Source organism: Lissotriton helveticus, chromosome 2_2 (assembly GCF_964261635.1).
Source record: "Lissotriton helveticus chromosome 2_2, aLisHel1.1, whole genome shotgun sequence".
NCBI classification, from domain to species: domain Eukaryota; kingdom Metazoa; phylum Chordata; class Amphibia; order Caudata; family Salamandridae; genus Lissotriton; species Lissotriton helveticus.
This window is the reverse complement of record NC_136060.1, coordinates 73,802,546-73,818,098: the sequence shown is the minus strand read 5'-3', so window position 1 is coordinate 73,818,098 and position 15,553 is coordinate 73,802,546. Positions and strand designations below refer to the sequence as shown.

At 50.5% G+C, this 15,553-nt stretch overlaps 1 protein-coding gene across 6 annotated transcripts in view; it reads left to right on the top strand.

Annotated features, from left to right (window-relative positions):
• The window catches only part of PCM1 (pericentriolar material 1), a 1,361,399-nt gene extending 1,346,084 nt beyond the window's left edge, over positions 1 to 15,315 (top strand). For 5 of the 6 annotated variants that reach the window (XM_078678108.1, XM_078678107.1, XM_078678103.1 and 2 more), the window contains one exon: positions 15,030 to 15,315. In XM_078678108.1, coding sequence (XP_078534234.1) covers positions 15,030 to 15,055 — 26 coding nt within the window. In that variant the 3' untranslated portion in view covers positions 15,056 to 15,315. The remainder of the gene's footprint in view (positions 1 to 15,029) is intronic. The other variant, XM_078678106.1, reaches the window with a different exon arrangement.
• Positions 15,316 to 15,553: the final 238 nt, after the last annotated feature.

Below are 15,553 nucleotides of genomic sequence, written 5' to 3'. Positions count from 1 at the left end.
TGTACGGCTCCACAATGATGTCGTCTCCAGATATGACATCAGTGGAGCCATATATGTCGCCTCTGTCGCACGGACGTCAGTTTTATCTTTTCCTCGTTGTAACTCTGATGCAGAGAAGCGGTTCCTCAGGTCGGTTTTTTCCTGACCTACTTCGACACCTGGTGTTGGTAGAACTTTGTGCCCTTGTCGGATGTCAACAGGTTTCAAACTTTGTGGGTCTTGTAACCAACATATGTCGGTGACGGACCAGCATACAATTTGTATGTGGTGTTTAGGTGAACAGCACAGCGCCAAGAATTGTGGTTCATGCCAGAAGTTAAAACCGAAGTCGTTAAAAGAGCGGTGTTTAAAATTGATGGCAGCATGTGTATCGCGATCCTTGGAGGATTCCCAGCCTCAGCCTTCATCATCCCAGGAAGGGCATGTGTGGGGTCGATCTAGGAGCCAAAACTGGTCTAGAGTACGTCGTTCTCCAGGGAAGTCAAAAGGAAAGTGGCGGTTGAAGTCACAGCAGTCTTGGAATTCACTGCGTGGAGACTCCGTCTCCCATGACTCCTCCCTCTTGATGGTTGAGAAAGCCAGACGTGACTCGCACCCCGTCTCCCCATATTTCCGGGAGCTGGGGCGTCGATGGCTCAAATGAGGAAATACGATTTCTTACATCTACTCTTTGGGCCCCATCTCCCTCTGGAGCGCCTCCATGCCCCAAGGAGCTGAGTGGGACACCATCGGAGGAATTGTCCTCGGTGACGGTTGGGCCATCGGAGTGGAGGGATCAACTTCGGCTGACAAACTTTGGCGCAGGCTCACAGTCCTTCGGGATCTTTGCCGTCGACACCGTTCTTTGGCCAACCGACTCAGACATTGACCTCCGGGCTGAGGTAGACAACTTGGTTAGAGATGGTCAGTAAGCTGCTACGCTTGCCATAAGGTGTGGCATGGACACAACGGACTCTGTGGGTCGGGCCATGGCACCAGCAGTGGCGCTAAGGCGTTAGGCTTGGTTGGCATCTTTGGGGTTGTCAGAGGCTGTCCAGTCTGCTTTGGCCTACATATCATTTGACAGTGCTAGTCTATTTGGAGATCAGGCAGATGCAGCGTTAAGACCATTCAAAGGAAGACCGAGAACTAGTCGTAGTCCTGCATTTCTGTCACTGTATTCTTTGCTTGCCCTTGAGATGTATGTTTTTGTTGGGAAAGGTGTAGCCTTATTAGGACGTTGTATAGGTCCAGTTTTGGTTATCAGTACTACGTTTACTCCGGTGAGGAGTGGTGGTTATGACCTCATTGTCATCATTAAGAGAAGTGGCTTCATGTATGGACGTGAATCTGTTGCAAGCTTCTTATAAGCAGTTCAGTATTCAAGTTATGTGGCTTCAGTGTTCATTTATTGACATATGGTTATGCCAGTTGTTGGCTGGTATATAGTGACTCTTTGCTTCTACTCTTAGAGTAATCAGTGCTTCAGCAAGTTGAAGCTTTGCCCTGGCTCAGAGTATATGCTTGCATTATTTGAATGCTATTTGCTTGAGAATTCTTCTTGTAAGAATAGGAACAGTGTCTAGTGAAGGCATAAATATTACCTCAACTGCAGGCAATCCCTATCCCTTCTCATATTTGATATTGTAAATTGGCAGCCAAAGGTTTATGATACACAGGTTGGACCAAAACGTGTCTTGTGGTAATTACATCGACCAGGAGGGTGAGTGAGCTGCATGCTTCATCATCCTAGCCTCCCTTCCTATCAGTTTTTCCTTACAAACTGGTGCTTAGCACTAGGGCCTCTTTCCTGACAAAATTGGTAACACCATTTCAAGTGGGCCGATCTGTCACCTTACCCACGTTCTATGCTCCTCCACATCCCCCTAAATACGAGAATCGACTCCACTTTCTGGACCCAAAAAGTGCATTGTCATTCTACCTTGACCGCACGAAAGAGTTGAAAGTGGAAGACCAACTCTTCGTGAGGTATGTTGATGCAAAGAAAGGTTGTGCAATGCAGAAACGGATCATCTCTCGATGGTTCGTTCTCTTCATCAAGATCTGCCACAGACTGCCAAAGAAGGAGCCTACTGAAGGCTTATTATGAGTTAATTCCACCAGCGTTAAGACTGCGATCACTGCATTAGCCCGTGGAGTTCCAGTCCTGGACTTCTGTCAGGCAGCAACGTGGACGCCCCTGCATACATTTACCAAGCATTGCTGCCTGGACAGTTGGGTCCACAGGGACAGGCATTTCGCCCATTCAGTCCTTCAGGCCTTCTTAGTCTAAATTTGTCCGCAGACTCACCTCCAGGGATTGTAATGCTTGGATATGTATTCAAAGGTAAGGAATCTGTGACTAGCTGTCCCTATCAGATGAACAAGTTGCTTAGCTTTGGTAATGCCTTGTCTGGTAGAGACAGTAACTAGCCACAGATTCCTTACTGACCCACCCAACCTCCCCACTTTAGGGACAGATTTCTAGAATCTGAAAGAGACACGTTAGTGATAGATTCCTTACCTTAGAATATCCCCAGGCGTCAGACTGGATCCGGAAAGTTTTGCGTAGCAATACCCCTGCGCGCCGGCAGGCGTCGTCCGCGGCTCGGCGTCCGTCGTTGTCGTCGTTAGCGCTGGAATCACGTCGTCGGAGTACTTAGACGCCGCCCATGCGCGCTGACGTCAGTTCTTCTTTTTTCCACGCCAGCTAGCGCAGATCCGGAGAAGCTCTACCCCTTAGTCATTTTTTGACTAAACTTTTTCGATCTTTTGATCATTTCTCTACTCGAGTCTTCGACTCCGGTGCCGGTAGGGATGCCTGGGTTTAAACCCTGCTCCAAGTGCGACCGACTGATGTCGGTTACCGCACCTGCTCCGACTGCCGGGCCCTGACGTCTAAAGCTAGGTGGGAGCGGTCCCGCAAGCGACTCGAGCTCCGGCAGTCGGCCCCGCGCCGCTCCAGGTCCCGGTCCCACAGGAGGTCGAGGGACCGGTCGCGGGGTCGGAGTCCTCGCAGCTCCGGGAGTGGACATCGGTCGTCAGGATCCAAGTCCTCAGGTAAGAGGCATGAGAGGTCGGAGAGACGTCATCGTTCCTCCGACCCACCCCGACGCTCGCCCGATGCGGCCGGGGGTTCGGGTGACACCACCCACACGGCTCCGACGGAGTGGCAGGCGGCGTCGCCGCCTGCCCCACACCTTCGGGTCCCTGGGCATGGTGCATCGCCAGAGGAGGTCGAGCGGTACCCCATGGCCATGAGGTCCCTCCCTTCTCAGCCAGGTCCCGTGGCGCCTCCGGGCCCAACGGCCCTGGCTGGAGGGCCTAGCGGGTCGGGTGCTTCGGCTCAGACGCTGTCGGGTGCTTCGGCCCCGGCGCCGTCGGCGACTTTGGTCCCGGCGCCGCAGGCCCTCTCTGGATCCGCTTCCGGATCCAGGTCGTCGCCGGTCGACCTCACGACCTCACCGGCGCCGGCCCTGCGGGTGTCGCCCCCGGCGCCCTCTATGGACGCCGTCCCCAATCCTCCCTTCGGTCCGGATCTGGCGCCGGAGCGGCGCCGCTGGGCTCAGCTTCCAACGGCCTTTGGAGATTTCTATTTCCACAAACCGGCTCCGTCTGTTGACCCTGCTCTGCAGGAGATGGGTGACGAGGGTGATTGAGAGGGGTCTGTGGACCCTCTGGCACAAGAGTGCCAGTCTCAACAGGACTGGACATATGAACTTAGGGAGGCCAGTGGAATTAACACTTCGCCAGACACTGGATTTGTCTCCCCTCCCACCGTGGCTACGGAGGAGGGGGCTGCTTACAGTGTAGTGTTGACGAGGGCGGCCAAGGCCTTAAACCTTGAGCTCCCCGTCGCGGCTTGAGGACTAACCTCCTCACTGAGGTCCTTAAACAGCAGGCAAGCTCCACTGAGCCTCTGCTGCCGTTTAATGAGGCCTTGTGTGACGTTCTTGTGGGCACTTGGTCCAGGCCCGCCACTGGTCCGCCTGTGGATAGGAACGTGGCCAGACGCTAACGCCCGGCCCCGGACGACCCTTGCTTTTTGTCCACCCATCCCACCCCCGAGAGCCTGGTCGTCCAGGCCTCCACTTCCCAGACCGCATTCCCGATGGCTCCGCCCGATCGGGAATCCAAGAGGTATGAACAATTCGGGAAGAAAGTGTTCTTGTCCCTGAGTTTGGGACTGCGGTCTGTCAATACCGCATGCCTCTTGGGCCGCTACACCCACACCCTGTGGGACACGGTCGCGGACGGGCTGCCACAATGTCCGGAGGAGGTCCGGGCTAAACTCGCCCAAGCCCTTGTGGAGGGCCGAGATGCAGCACGATATTCCATCCAGTGTGGGCTGGATACCACAGACTCACTGGGCAGGGCTATGGCAACGACGGTGGCGGTTCGACGCCACGCCTGGTTGAGGTCTGCCAACTTTTCGGCCGATGTCCAGGCCACTCTTCTGGACATGCCCTTCGATGGCGATAAGGTAGACCATGCGCTTGAGCGTTTTAAGGACTCCAGGGCTACGGCCAAGTCCTTGGGCCTCTCGGCCGCACGCCAGCAATCGGGTGCCTTTCGCTCCTTTCGTGGCCACGGAAGGGGCGCCCCCACACGTGCTGCCAGCCATGCACCGCAGAATGTTCAACAGCACGGTGGCTGCTGTGGAAACCGCCGTGGCGGCGGTCGGGGACAACGGCGAGGCCAGTCCACACATCCCCCCGCAGCATCTGCCTCCAAATCTTCCTAGTCCGTGTTTTCAGGCCCATGTGACGCCAGTGGGGGGCAAGGTTTGCCATCACCTCTTCCACTGGCACACTGTCACGTCGGACAGGTGGGTGCTGCAAATCATCTGAAGGGGCTACTCCCTCCCCTTCGAGGCGACCCCTCCAGCCAAGCCACCGCGTGTCGGGGGATCACTTGCAACTTCTGCAAGAGGAAGTCACGGCCCTCTTGGCCAAGGGGGCCATCGAGCGCGATCCTGGGCCAGAAGTAGGGTGTGGTTGTTACTCCCACTACTTTCTGGTACCCAAGAAGGGCAAAGGGGGCCTACGCCCTATCTTGCACCTACGGAACGTCAACGGCTTCCTCCGGAAGGAGAAGTTCAAGATGCTGACTTTGGCTCAGGTCTTAGCCACCCTGGAGACTGGATGGTAGCGTTGGACTTGCAGGACGCTTATTTTGACATCCCCGTCCTGCCGGCCCACCGGCGTTACCTGCGGTTCACGGTAGGCCTCGAGCACTTTGTTTACCGTGCTCCCCTTCGGCCTTACCAGCGCCCCACGGGTGTTCACGAAAGTGATGGCGGTGGTCGCAGCTCATCTGCGCAGGTTAGGGGTGTCAGTCTTCCCCTACCTCGACGACTGGTTGTTGAAGCCGGGCTCGCCCCAGACAGTCGTCAGCCACCTCCAGACACCGGCCGACCTCCTGCACTTGCTGGGGTTCTCCATCAACGTGCCAAAGTTGCACCTGTGTCCCTCTCAGAAGCTACTCTTTATCAGAGCGGTTCTAGACTCGGCGCAGTTTCGGGTTTATCCTCCCGAACAGCGGGTTCGGGATATTCAGGCTCTGATTCCGATCTTTCAGCCTTTATCCCGAGTCTCGGTCAGGTTGACGCTGCGGCTCCTGGGGCTGATTGCCTCCTGCATCCTTCTGGTGCATCATGCCCGGTGGCGGATGCGGGCTCTGCAGTGGGACCTGAAGTTTCAGTGGGCCCAGCATCAGGGCAACTTGTCCGATCATGTCTTGATCTCGGAGGGCACTGCAAGACAGTTGCAGTGGTGGCTCACGGACCGCAAGTGGCAGATCCCTCTCCCTACCCCACCCGGAGCACGTGGTTGTGACTGACGCGTCCCTCCAGGGCTGGGGAGGCCACATGGGAGAGGCGGAGATCAGAGGCCTCTGGTCTCCGGCGAAGTCCCGGCTCCATATCAACCTTTTGGAGCTGCGGGCGATCCGACTAGCACTGAAGGCATTCCTCCCCTCTGTCCGGGGGAGTGTAGTGCAGGTGTTCACGGACAACACCACCGCCATGTGGTACTGCAACAAACAGGGCGGGGTGGGGTCGTGGACCCTATGCCAGGAGGCTCGGCGCCTCTGGCAAGTGGCTGGAACATCAGGGCGTGACCCTGGCGGTTCAACACCTGGCAGGTTCTCTGAATGACAGGGCGGACGAACACAGCCGTCGGTGCATGATTGATCACGAATGACGTCTGAACTCGGACGTGGCGCAAGGCCTGTTTCAGCAGTGGGGAGAGCCTTGGTTAGATCTATTCGCCACAGAAGAGAACGCGCAATGTCATCAGTTCTGCGCGTTGGAATTTCCAAGGCGGCACTCGCACGGAGACGCTTTTCGTCGCGAGTCGAGTTGCGGTCTATTGTACGCCTTTCCGCCTATACCACTTTTGCCCAGAGTGCTGAAGATCAGGCGCGACCGGGCCCAGGTTATGCTTGTGGTTCCGGACTGGGCACGAAGATACTGGTATCCCGAGCTACTCAGCATGTCAGTCGATCCCCCGATTCGTCTGCCTCTTCGGGAGGACCTTCTGTCGCAGCAGCAGGGGACGGTTCTCCACCCGAACCTGTCCAGTCTCCACTTACAAGCTTGGAGATTGAGCGGCGGCAGTTGAGGCCATTTGACTTGCCTCCTGAAGTCTGTGATGTGATTCTGGCAGCCAGGCGTCCCTCCACAAAGTCGGTATACGCCTGCAGGTGGAACAAATTTGTGTCATGGTGCACAGCAAAGGCTGTGGATCCACTGTCTGCCCCCCTTTCAGAGGTTCTCCTCTTTCTTCTTTCTCTTTCCCAGCAGGGCTCTGCTCTGGGTACTATCAAAGGCTCTCTGCCATTTCAGCCTTCTTAAGGCTTCCTGATCAGCCTTCTCTTTTCAAGTCCCCTGTTGTAAATAGATTCTTGAAGGGCATCACTCACATGTTTTCTCCTGTTCCTTTCGTGATGCCTCAGTGGGACTTGAATCTTGTTCTGACTTATCTGATGTGCGCTCCCTTTGAGCCAGTTCACAATTGTCCTTTCCGTCTTCTTACTCTTAAGACTGCATTCCTGGTTGCCATCACCTCTGCCAGGAGAGTGAGTGAGCTCCAGGCACTTTCTTCTAAACCTCCTTTCCTCTCTTTCCACCCGGACAAAGTTTTCTTAAGAATGCGTCCCTCTTTCCTGCCCAAGGTAATCACAGCCTTCCACATCGGGCAGTCCATCACCTTGCCCACCTTCTTTCCGCCTCTGCATCCCTTGAAAGAGGAAGAGAGGCTTCACCGCCTGGACCCAAAACGTGCGCTCTCATTCTATCTGGACTGCACACGCCAGTTCCGGGTGGTCGACCAGTTTTTTTTTGGTTACGTGGGTGCTAAGAAGGGACGGGCTGTGCACAAACGAACCATTTCTCGATGGGTCGTTTTGTGCATGAAGGCTTGTTATTCACTGGCTAAAAAGAAGCCTCCGTTGGGGGCTGCGTGCCCATTCCACTCGTGCCACGGTGGCTACTACTGCCCTGGGTCGGGGAGTCCCATTGCAGGACATCTGTCAGACAGCTACGTGGGCCTCGCTGCACACGTTCGCTAGACACTACTGCCTGGACAGCCAAGTCCAGAGAGATTTTTTCGGCCTTTCTGTTCTCCAGGACTTTCTGGTGTGATCATTGGTTCGCAGACCCACCACAGGGGTTTGTATTGCTGGGGTATCTATTCTAAGGTAAGGAATCTAACACTAACCTGTTTCTTTCAGATGCACAAGTTACTTACCATCAATAACGATATATCTTTAAGAAACAGTAGTTAGTGTTAGATTCCTTACCGCCCCATCCATCCTCCCCGTTCTGTGAACTGATATCTAGGGTTAAGGTTCTTCCCTTTGAGGGCCCTAGTTTCATGGCACCAGTGTCTGTTTTTATCATGGCTCTGCGTTTCTGGCGCGGAAAAGCTGTGTATAAGAACTGACGTAAACGCGTGAGTGCGGCGTCTAAGTACTCCGACGTCATGCGGGCGCCGAAGACGGATGCGGAGCCGCAGACTACATCTACCGACACGCAGGGGTACTGCTACGCAAAACTTTCCAGATCCAGTGTGACGCCTGGGGATATTCTAAGGTAAGGAATTTAACACTAACTACTGTTTCCTACAGATATATCGTTACCGAAGGTAAGTAACTTGTGCGTTTCTTTCAGATGGACAAGTTATTTACCTTCGGTAAGGATATATCTGTAAAAAACATTCGTAGTGATAGATTTCTTAACGCCCCACCCATCCTCCGCTTTCTGCTAAATGATTTCTAGGGTTAAGGTCACCCCTTTCAGGGCCCTAGATTTAATGCACCAGTGGTAAGTTTCTTGCATGGCTCTGCGTTCCTGGCGTGGAAAGTCGTGTACAGAACTGACGTCAGCGCTCGTGGGCGATGTCTAAGTAGCGCCCGCAACGTCATCTCGGCGACCACGACGCCAGTGACGAAAACTTTCCGGATCCAGTCTGACGCCTGGGGGTAATTCTAAGGTAAGGAATCTCACTACTAATGTTTCTTACAGATATATCGTTACCGAAGGTAAGTAAGTTGTCCTTCCGGATAGGAGATATTCCAAATTAGTGTCTAGTGTGTGTTAATAAATACAAGGTATTTTTATACTCTCCTTGTATGGTCCTTTCTTTTTGAAAAGCTTAATGTTTTTTAGTTTTACTATAGTGGTAAATGCACCTGCTTTACACCCTTCTGAATAAGCCTTAGCTGCTCGCCCTCTAGAGCACTGGTTTAAGGGCCCTAAACACTATCACTAAGGGTTACCTGGACACAGTGCCTCATTAATGGTGGGCACTATACTGAGCCAGCCTCCTACAGGGTCAAACAGTGGAGGTGAGGCTCTTAATTTCTCCACCCTGCCCATGTAACACAACAGAGCTCTTCTTACATCCAGCACATGAAGACTTTCTTCCTTTGAGTCTGAAGAAGAAAGAACAAAAGTTGGCAAAATGAATTGTGCTCCCTCTGAAATGCTGTATTTACTTTTGGAGTAAATGAATGACTTGAAGACTTAAAAAAATTATGTCTAGGCAAAAGCGAACCTGACGTGATTGTTAACAAGAAAAAAATGTAGTTGTCAGAATATTGGAATTCACAGCTGACCTTAAATTCTGAACACCCTTAAACATTATATTGACCAATTCCTGGTCATCCGGTCAATTGTTCCAGGATGCACAGACTAATGTTGGGGCATTTAGCATCAACTAAAATCCATCCTGCAGAAATCATGAAATGTCTGCTAAGTTCTTCAGATGAGGAACCATATTCTTTAAGGTGCACTGTAGGAAGGTAGATCCCTGACTATGGTTGCCCCCAACTTTTTGCCTGGTGTTTTGCTGGTTTTCTGACTTAGTTGACCTGGGGCCCTGCCATTCAGGACCCCAGGCCCACTGCTCTCCCTGTTAAAATGGATTCCATGTACCCTAGGTACATACCTGATTGGATACTGAGTCACTTTATCAGTCCCTGTACAGTATACCTTAGGTATCCAGGGCATAGGTGTACCCAGGGGCTGAAGCATGTATTATGCCACCCCTGGCTGGCCATCCAAAACTGACACAACTGGCTGCTTGACAGCTGGGGCAAGGTGGTGTAATCACCCTTTGCTTTAGATATAGTATTCCTATATCTAACCCTAAAATGGACACATATATTCCTATCAGTCACTCCTATGGCAGGCCTTAACAATCCTGAAGGCAGAGAGCTTGGAATAATGTGAAATGGTGCTCTGGCATGAGCTGAGCCTGTCTGCAGCTTGCGGAACCAAGTCCTAATAGCTGTTCCATGATAACGCTATACCATATACTCTTAAGTGCATTATGTACCTCGCGGTCATATGCTAACTTTGGTATAACATTATCAAAACATGTCGAGTAAGGTGTCATACGAATTGGAATACTAACCCCTCGCCAATTCTGGTGACGGGGTTAGCATTCCACCCTTCTATAGGGACACGACATGTTGGTAACCTGTAACCCCGGTTAAAGTCAGACATAGCCTCAGCTCCACAAGATGGATGCTGCCACAGAGACACAAGTCTGCCCTCCTGCTGCTGGGAGTCCTCCCAGCGCGGGAGGCAAGGACAAAGGGTTTCCTGCCAGGGGCGGTGCCAGCACCGTCCCAGACAGGATTTTGTGTATTCTAGGTAGGCAGGGCTTTAGAGGAAGGTGACTGCCAGTGGCACCCCGGTGCTCACTGTGCATATGCCGGCTAGAACCAGTTCCAGGGGCACACCAGCCCCTGAGCTGGGGAAAGCCCGGCATGGGAGAGGGGTGTAACCACCCCCCTTCCTAGTCCCACCCATAGGGCAGGACTTAGTCGCGTGCCAGCCCCCTTTTGCAGGATAAAGGTAGGAGCAGGCCCCCTTCCAGAGCAGATCATCTTTGAATCCTGAACCGACTTTCTACGAAAGGAACTCAAGACTCTTCCTAAGATTTCTCCCTTGTGACTAAGGAGTAGTCACCCTGCAGCAGCAGGCACCATCCAAGCATCGGTTTGCTGTAAGTCTCTCCTCCGGATCAAGACTGCCCAGCTCGACGAGAACCGGCTTCCCTGGCACCTCTGACCTCTACCTGCATCTTCAGCCCAGCTGAGACCCGTGGGTGTGACGAGACCTCGAGGGACCGGCCATCTTCAAGACTGCACGACGCTTGTCCAGCACAACCACCGAGTGACCCTCGACTGAGTGCTTTGGGGTAAGAGAAGCCCCGACCCTGAGCAGCTCCGGCACCGAAGTTCAGCCCCCTTGCATCCACGAGATCTGCGTGGGGCCCTTCTGCTCTTTGCTGCTCACCGCGTTGTCCAGGTCACTTGCCCGTTGGCTACTGGCCCTCTGACGACGAGCTTCGACGACAAACACCGCTGGTCTGGTTGCTCCAGACTGGCCCCTGCTCCCCTCCAACAGAGGAGCACCCCGGACCCTCCTGGTCCACTTCAGACGCCATTTTAAGTCCACCGCGTGGGCTTGCATTTGCCAAGACTTGTTGCCCCAATCCTGGGTCCAGCGACGTCGACAGCAGATACCTTCGTGGGACAGCTCGCACCTCCATCCTGGTCGCCGACAACGCCTCCTGGTCCGAGAGACTGCAGAGCCCAGCAGCGCCCACTCACCTGGTCGAGGTGACTTCGTTCGGTGCCACTCTGGTGCCCACTAAATCACTGGCTAGTGATTCAGAACTTGGTCCCCTCTGCTTACAGGTCTTCCTCTTCCCTGATCCAGGCTTGGATCACCACGAACTTCTTCACTGGTCGCCTGCCAGCAACTTCTTTCTTCAGGCTCCTGGTTCATCAACGAAGAAACCCGACGACATTTGAACCCTATGCAGCCGCAGCCCCTGGGCTAGGTAAACCGAGTACTCCGGTGCTCCAGCGTAGACCAACTCTTTAAGTGTCTAGATCCACTTTCGTTTTTGACCTACCTAGTCGGGTTCGCCCGAAAACACTAACTTTGCTTTTACTAGCCTCCATAGACTTTTTCCCGCCTTACGCGTGAGAGTTCCCACTCTGCACACGACGTCCCTAGGCCTCCTGCTTGTAATCTAAAGGTTCAGTAGTCCAGTCCTAGCGATCCTAAAGCCTATGAGAATAGTTACTTACCTGCTAGTATTTCGCATTCCACTTGTATAGTATATGGTTTTTCGTGCCCCTCGGGCATTTGTGTAAATTGTGCGACTTTAAGTATTTCTTCAAGAGTTTTGTTGTGTGCTTAGCTCCCTGTCTCATAAAGAGCCAGGGTAGTCTTGTTATAAATAAATATCTGTTTATTTTCATAACAACTTGTGTGGTGTCCTTTCACTTGGTGTTCAAGGGGTACATGTGATGGTAAAACAGCTGGCTTAACACGCCCTCTAGAGTTTTAGCCTTAGACGGCTCGTATCCATGCTACTAGGATAGCTGGTCTATAAGGTTGACTTACAACTAATCATCAATAAGGGTTGTTGGAATGATACATAGTGATCACTAGAATAGTGAGCACTGCATATCAGGCCAACTTCTCACATGCACCACTTCAAAAAGACTTTCAATGCTTATTTACTTTTTTAAGGTTGAATACTTCCTTGAAGCCTGTACTTCCTCTGATGTCCCTCTTCCTCTCCAACTTTTTCTTTCAAGTCTAGTGCACTCAGTTTGAGACTGACTAACGTTTCTTGAGATAACCTCTGGAACTCACAGGGACTCATTTGGAGATGTATTTCCTGACAAACTAACATTGCCCTCAAGAGAGAAAACCAGCAAGAGCGGGACAAAGCTGGTGCAATCAATGTCACTACTGCTCTCTGATCCTGCAAAGGTTCTCAGAATCTGAGGGAAATGATGGAAAAGCATCTATCCCCATTTCCCGTTATCTCTATTCCTTGAATAAAAGCACTTCAGTCGAGTATTCCTAGAAGTCACAAACCTCCACCTCTGACAAAGCATCACAAACACTTCTGCTTTCAAGTCATGAGAGGAATCATCCTGCTCAATTTGTCAGCCTCTTCATTCAATACCTCCCAAATGCATACTTCTGAAGTTTGTACCACTGTTTTCTCTGCCCACAAGATGACATAATCTTACATTTTGGCAAAGGCTAGTGACTTGCTATACCATATAATATTTCCGTCATTTTGTCGGTTCTTACTACCACTGTTTGACCCTGCCAGTATGAATAGAAACGTATCTGATTAAGACATCTAGCCTCGGATTCCTTACCGTTGAATTTCCTAGGCATCTGACTATATCCAGAAGATTTTTGTGTGAGCAGTACTCCTGCGTGCCAGTAGGTGGCATCGACTGCCTTTTTGTGACATCCGCATCACCAATATAGGCGCCACCTTGGCGAGCTGACCTCTGTTCTTTTCTTACCTTGTCAGTTAGCACTGATCCGGAGAAAGAGAAGTTTTGTCAAGTCTTTTGGAGGAAATACTTCCTCCTGATGTGTCATGGGATGTCTTTGAGGAAGACAGGTTTTAAACTGCGTGGTGCTTGTCATTGCTCCATGTCAGTTACTGGCCCACGCCTTGTGTATCTGTGGTGTTTTGAGGTCGACCACGACTCAGACTGCCAGGCCACAGCATCGAAGGCTTTGAGGAAGCAGTCCCTGAGGCTGCTAGCGGACTGGCAGGCAACACTGCATTGCGCAACTCCTCGGAGATACCAGTCCCGATCGAGAGGTAGGCTGCAGGACTGCACCAGAAGCCCCAAGTCGTCATCTTCCCATTCCTGGTCCTCAGGCCATTCGGGGAAGAAACACAAGAAGTTGAAGCGTACTTTAACTTCTCCTCATCCGTCGGCCAACACAATGAAGGAACATCAGCAGTCGAGTCGTGGTTCTTAAGAATTGTTGCTTGGGCTGACTAAGAGCCTCCGACTTTTTCCAGGAGCCGTAGCTACCCCCACTCAAGTCAAAGAATTTTAAGAGGCCATGTGCGGAGTATTTGAGCGGCCCTGCTGCGCCAACAGCTCCAGCCTCGGGTCAGATGGGCGCCCAGTGCTACTGCAACCGTACCTGATGCCGACACAACGCTTATGCTCCTGATGCCACTGGCACTGCCAGCCCCATTCTGATAACAGACAGCATTGACAGGGAGCCGCATTACCTGACACCGCTCCCAGAGACGTCAGGACTCCAGTAAGTCGGTCCATGGGACATTTTTTGAAGGGCTAGGCATGGGAGAAGAATGGTAGGGGTCACAGGACCCTTTAAAATACCAGTTAAAATGTGATATGGACTGGTGTGCGGCCAGACACTGGTATGCATTCTCCCCCTACCTTAGCCACGGAGGAGGGAGCGTCTTATTCCATGGTGGTGAAGAGGGCAGCTGAGGTCCTGGAGCTTCGGAAATTATAATCCTGCTACATTATTGAATTAAATACTATGCAACCGGAAGGCCTTAATGTAGAAGAGATCTGTACATGCAGTCTGTCCTTAAAAAATCGCGACACAAAAAGTTTTTAAATCACTAATAAATTCACTTACCAGACATAGTAGTTGGAAAATAAACCCTTACTGTAGGTACAGTATGTGTGCCTGAAATTGCAGATGCAATGCATTGGCATCTTGAGAAATGGTCACGGTTGAATAGCCCACTTGGGCAGGAGTGAGGAGTATTGTAAATTTATAAATTATGCCCACGTGGGCGGTATATGATTATATTAATGAATTAAATTGAACCGTGGAAATCCGTCCACAAAAATGCGGTTTTCATTTAGTAATTTCAAAACAATTGGTCCAATGAACTTTTGAAAGTCATGAATTTTTTTAAAGTTCTGTATTTGTAATGAAGATAAACATTTCCTGCAATACAATGCACATGGGCAATGGGTAAATATTACCCATAGAAAAACATCAAGTTTGTTTAGACTGTCTATTGTTTTGTAGTTTTCACGTGCACGTAACAATCACGTAATATTTGTTTAAAATGGCTGCTCCCATTACTTCTGTTATCGTGAGCAAGGCTGCTGGACAGCTGAAACGAGTTCGATGGGGCTGAAAATAAAGTAATTTTGGACCAGCTACACAAGGCGTCGTCATCCTTTGTTTGAGAGGATTATTGTGGAGATCTATACATGTATATATGTTTGTGTGTGTGTATATTTATAATTAAACAAGCAATATTTGAGATTATATAAACACCAAAACCGCAACATTTTGGTTTTGTCTTAAAATCATGGTTCCTGAGCATCTTTTTATGTGCCAAGCAATATAAGAGGTGGCTCTGCTGATGCTAAAAAATACCTTTTGTTAATTCTACCTGTGTATTATTCACTTCAACCACACGAATAGGGAGCCATGACTGAAGGTGTGGGTTGACTAAAGTCTACCTGTCTTAATCTCTCCCTAACCTTTACATCACAGCTAACACATGGGCCCTACCATTCCCTCTTTTCATTGAATATGAACATTAGATGTTTAACTTCTCAGATTCTGCTGTTAACATAGTCTCAAACTGGGAAGTTATGTTGTATTAACAGGTCAAAATTGTAAGATGATTTGTATTTTGTGACATTCTGATTTAGTCACAGTATAAAGTTTCTATTTCTTTCTTTTTCAGAATTTACTTCAGCACAGATCGAGTAGATTTGCAGAGGAACTTGTCCTTCTACTGCGCACAAATATTATTGGCACTTCATCTTGAATTGTAAACTGTATAAAAATGTACATTTGTTTTTTGACACATTGCCTTTAGAATAGGTATGCTAAATTCTGCCTGTGGCAGATCGGTTGAAGCGGAATTCTACACAGAAGAAAAGAATCCTGATACACTGTTTATTTCTGCCTTCAGCTCATATTTTTCTGTATTTTTAAAACTATTACAAATAAAGTTGTAATTTGTCTAAGTTCATTTGTTTTTTTTGTTTATTTCGCAGCTCTCTTGTCTTAAGAATCCTTGCTTCTGGGGTGATGAGCCCCCATGATATAATAATACACAGTTTTAGAATTCATTAGCCTTTTAATGGATGTTACCGAAGACGAATTCAAGAACGGTGTGGTTTAAAAGATGCTGATGAATAATTTTATTACAGAGGGTGAGGATATCATGGGGCTAGTTAAGGTGGGAGATAGCAAGGAAACACA